Source organism: Anarrhichthys ocellatus, unplaced genomic scaffold (genome assembly GCF_004355925.1).
Source record: "Anarrhichthys ocellatus isolate YVR2014 unplaced genomic scaffold, GSC_Weel_1.0 scaffold56, whole genome shotgun sequence".
In the NCBI taxonomy this organism is placed as follows: Eukaryota; Metazoa; Chordata; class Actinopteri; order Perciformes; family Anarhichadidae; genus Anarrhichthys; species Anarrhichthys ocellatus.
Window position 1 is genome coordinate 842698 of NW_022280086.1, and position 5000 is coordinate 847697.

At 42.1% G+C, this 5000-nt stretch overlaps 1 protein-coding gene across 3 annotated transcripts in view; it reads left to right on the forward strand.

Moving 5' to 3' along the window:
- The window catches only part of ap2a1 (adaptor related protein complex 2 subunit alpha 1), a 28101-nt gene that overhangs the window by 18975 nt on the left and 4126 nt on the right, over nucleotides 1–5000 (forward strand). Inside the window, exons 15-20 of one of the 3 annotated variants that reach the window (XM_031871081.1) lie at nucleotides 79–138; nucleotides 2312–2374; nucleotides 3061–3143; nucleotides 3541–3630; nucleotides 4177–4300; nucleotides 4954–5000. The exon at nucleotides 4954–5000 is cut by the window's right edge and continues 70 nt beyond it. In XM_031871081.1, the coding sequence (XP_031726941.1) occupies nucleotides 79–138; nucleotides 2312–2374; nucleotides 3061–3143; nucleotides 3541–3630; nucleotides 4177–4300; nucleotides 4954–5000 (467 nt within the window). The remainder of the gene's footprint in view (nucleotides 1–78; nucleotides 139–2311; nucleotides 2375–3060; nucleotides 3144–3540; nucleotides 3631–4176; nucleotides 4301–4953) is intronic. The other 2 variants (XM_031871083.1, XM_031871084.1) reach the window with 2 other exon arrangements.

Below are 5000 nucleotides of genomic sequence, written 5' to 3' on the forward strand. Positions count from 1 at the left end.
TGTGTGTGTGTGTGTGTGTGTGTGTGTGTGTGTGTGTGTGTGTGTGTCCTGTCCTCAACCGTGATTGGACATTGACAGAGATCTGGAACCCACCGAGACCTCGGATTCCCTATTGGTGGAGGGCTCCGGTGACTCGGAGTAAGGGCCCAGTAGTAAACTACAGATGTAGCTAGAAAAATGCAAATATGACACGTTTTTTTTATCTTTAAATGACATTGGTAATATCCACTACACTGAATGGGTAGCTTGATGCACATGAGCCATTTCGGTTTACATAAAAGCACCTGACTTGCTCTACATATACGTTGATGCCTTTCAAGATTTTTAGAACTAAAACCACATTGGATGAATGGAATACCATTGTATTATGGTATGGTTTGTGTGCATTTGCAGCACAATCTATCCTGCCTGCATTGTCAGTGCATAGTTAGATATCCTTGTCTCCCTCCCTCTCTCTCTCCCGCTCTCTTTCCCTCTCTCTCTCTCCCGCCCTCACTCCCGCTCTCTTTCCCTCTCTCTCTCCCGCCCTCTCTCCCGCTCTCTTTCCCTCTCTCTCTCTCTCCCGCCCTCTCTCCCGCTCTCTTTCCCTCTCGCCCCCGCTCTCTCATACCCACTTCCTGCCTCTCCATGTGGGGAGTAAATGGAATTTAAAATTCAAATTACAACCATGAAAAGCAAGCAGTGTAAGAAAGTGTCTGTTGTCCGTGTCAGTGCTTTGGACAGCGCTGCATCTACACTAACACTCAATGTGAGAAAGCAGCACAGTGGGTGATAGTGGGAGCTGATTATTGGACGTCATCACAGTGTAACGTATGACAACATTCCCACAGCAGTAGACTGACCGTCTTTCTATCAAACTTATCTTAGAAAATAGCCTGAACTACTCGAGTCACTGACGATGTAAGTTATGGTACTATAATGATATGAGCACTATAATTAAGATACCACACTATGGATTTAGCTGTACACTGTGTTTCTCTGAGGAAAAGGTTTTAATTGTCAAATCACATAAAGTGCACTGAAAGTGTTGATGCAACTTGGTGCACGTTGAACAGTGAGCCCACTCTTCTGTTTCACTCCAGAGCCCTCACAAGTAGGAGAAAGCGCTCAGGCTCTGCTGCCACCAGAGGGCATCATTTCCTGAGTCACTAACACAGGTTTCCCTCTAAATGCAGTGCAAACTGTGTTTCTGCCCACTAATATGTGAATATTAGGAGTTGAATGCATCGACATAACTCATTTTCTATAAGGTGCAATGAGATGACGTCATTAACAGAGCTCCAGTCAAATCTTAATTAAATCTAGAAAACGAGTTGCAAATGTGACATTTGTGTTTTCATTGGAGGAAGGTGCAGCCTCTATTTTCAGTCTCTCAGTTTATTTGCTATCACTGTTTTCACTTCAATTTGTCACATTTTGCTTTTATCGATACACCAACTTGTCACCTCAACTTAGCTTTTTGAGATATTTCAATATACAAATATATTTATTTCTGGCATTACTACTCAGTTTTTTTATAATTTGGACTGACTAGTACCTCACTTCTGGTAGGACATTAGACATGCTGTTATTGGACATCTACACAAGTACATTGTAAATGCTCAACAAATGCGATTTGCTGCAAACTTAAAACCCAAAACAAAAGCTCAGTTATGTACTGCAGCTCTTATGCTGTGCACACGAAAACCACAATTCTTTTCACCAACAGTGTTCATGGCATCAAGCTCTGTGTAGACTACGTATGTGCTTTTAAGATGTGAACAGTGTCTGACAGAGTGCAGTCTGTACACATTTGGACAGTGAATCATTTTCTCTTGTTTGAGCTCTGTACTCTGATTTCAAATGAACCAGTGACTTTCAGACAAAATGTCTTTGAGGTTGTTAAAACCCTTCCTGCATGCTAACTGTATGAGCTGTAGCGTATGTTGTATGCTGTTGCCCCAATTTTCAACTGTGTAGTAGGACTATGCCGTCTTCACCCAGTCTGGATGTAAACACTGTCAAATCAAAGCCATACCTATTGTTTCATTTGTTCTTGAGTATAGCACCAAAACAATATAAATTGTCTCAATACGTTCTGACTGCACTGGATGAGTATTTATTATACAATGTAACTTACCCAGCAGATCCCTTTCATTGTGTTATAATATCGATTTTGTACAAACTGCTTTTACTAACCACCTCTGCGTTTTATCCTTCTTTCTTCTTCTCTCCTGTTTCTCTTAATCCATCTCTGTCACACCATTGCTGTATCCTGTGTTGAATGGATGGCTGTTTCATCTCATTTCTGCTCTGTCCTGGGGTCTCTCAGCTCTGCTCCTCCCTCTGAGGATCCTGCTACTCTTCTGTCTGAAGCAGACGAACTTCTTAACAAGTAAGGTTTTTCTCTGTGTGTAAGCCAATGGTTTGAGTTTTGGTGCTGGGTTCCTGTTTTAAAGAAAGGTTGCGTTAGAGACTGCAAAATCTGCCACTTGTCCGCGTTAGCCATGCTGTTTTCCAAGTTGGACTTTGTACTGTATTGTACAATAATGAAATATTACTATCAGATGATCAGAGCATCCATAGTAATAGCATAACTGGGTCACTGGCTCAACACAAGACAGCAGCACATAGATCATTTATTGTTTAACTGAAACTTCTGGCTGTGTTGAGTGGCTACAAGTACTAACTGACGCCAACTTTTCACTTGGCTCCTCCTTCAAGTTGAAGTTTTAATGGTAACTAGTGGCAGTTTAGCTACTTTTTCAAGACAATTGACAAAATGTCAAACATTTTGTTTGTGCTGTTGGGCTGGGGTAACTTAGCTTTATATGCATAATTATTCATAACGGTGTGGAAAAAAGAGTTCTGAATACAACAAGTCACTTTATAAAAGTTGCAGACACTCTGCCATTTACACCGCACAGCAACCAAGACCTGCTAAGACTAGAGCAAACACTATTTAGCTTGTACTTATATATTATTGATATCAAAGGTTTTTATTTTCTGGAAATGATGGAACAACTGTTGAGGCATATCTCAGTGTTGATGACCAACCCTTGAAATGCCTTCATCCTACAGGTTTGTGTGCAAGAACAACGGGGTTCTGTTTGAGAATCAGCTGCTACAGATTGGCATCAAGTCAGAGTATCGTCAGAATCTAGGTGAGTTGTCTTCACAGAAAAGCAGGCACGGCCCGGCGGGTCTTATTGACACATGGCCATGGTTTGGCACGAGTTAAGCCCAGTCATCAGATCCTGTTCTGTCCACACTACACAAGCTGCTGTTTTGTATATACCAGTGAGAATAGGTCCATGCAGGTGGGGGTGGTAGAAAGAAGAGACGTGTCTTTTGGGCTCCATTCCACTGGATTTCCCGACCTCACGTCTACATAACAAACAGCATGCTGCCGTGACCAAATGGAGAACAAGCATTGATTATTGAGTGGTTTGTTTCCGTTTGTTAATGGGTGTGAACTGCTGTGTTGATATTTGATATATTTCTTCTCAGTACTCCATAAACCACAAGCCATGTTCTAAACAGAATGAGTCTCTCTTTCAGGGAGGATGTACTTATTCTACGGGAACAAGACGTCGGTGCAGTTTGCCAGCTTCACCACCACAGTCAGCTGTCCTGGGGAGCTGCAGTCTCATATCCTTTCTGTGCAGCAATGTTTCGCCAGAGACGGATCTTCAGTTACCCGCTGTAGCAACTTGACTTCAACCAGCTCAAACCGTAGTCTGGGATCTGGATCTGGCTGAATGTGAATTTGCTACAGCCGCTACTGAAGGTCTATCTCGGGCCACCGCCAATGTGCCACGTTTGTTGATGTTAAAGACTCCATTTCTAAGCTAACTGTTAGCTAGTGTTGCATGCTTTCGGCGCTGTAGGGGAGCTGAAGAGAGTTAAGGCACTTGGGACAGCACATAAACATCGCATCCTTTGGATTTTCCTGGAAATCAGTCTACAGGCTGTTATAGGCAACCAAGAAAGTTGGGAAAGGTCTAACATCACATTATGATCCGTTTTGCCCATTGGCAATACAAATGTAAACAGTTCCATATTTAAATAGGATGTAAAATTTAAATCATCAGCAGAAAACAGTAGGAAGAACATGCTGCATCATAGTAACACTGTGTAATGAACTTATACTTGCCAGTCTGTGTGCTATCCTGATGGCCCTTGACAACCAGCCACAGCTCAACGTTCAGACCAAACCAGTGGAACCACTGGTAGAGGGTGGAGCCCAGATCCAACAGGTCCTCAACATAGAGTGTCTGACTGACTTCTCTGAAGCCCCGCTGCTCAACATCAAGTTCAGGTAAGCTCCAACAACCAGCCCAGTCCTGATGAAAAACTACAGATTGAGACTCAATCGCAAGGAGTTTGATTCAGTTTTCTTTCACTCTCAAATCAGGCAGCTTTGGAGGGCTCAGTATCATTTGAAATGATTTGATGTTTCAACACTTTTTCCAATGCCTTACTTTAAGGAACAAAAATACAAGTCAAAAAAATACAAAAAAATGCTCAAGTCGTTAAAGGTCTAAAGTCTGAGCTGCCATACTTTCAACATACATTCTACATTTTTTTTTTTAAATATCTGAAGAAAAATTGTAAAGGATTTTATTTGTTACCGACTTTCCCTTTAATTTTCTCCTAAACTGTAAGGTGAAATGACTTCAGATTTGACATGGTCACAATCAGGGTCATCCTGAAGTGGTTTTCAGCAAACCTCTGGTGAAAATCTTTGATCTATTTAGTTTATGAGACGGACATTCCTGTAAAGTGAATTTTCTTCCTCCTTTTTGGCCGCTCCAGGTACTGGTACCATAACGGCACAAACAGACGTGCATTGAAATCCAAACGTCAGCTCACTTTGACCGCTCTGTGTTGTCTGTCTGTGTGCTGTCAGTGTGTCAGACAAAATCATAAAGGATGTGTAGACCTGCAGTGTGTATGTGTTATTATGTTCAGGTATGGAGGAGCTCTGCAGAACCTGAGCCTCAAGCTGCCCGTCACCA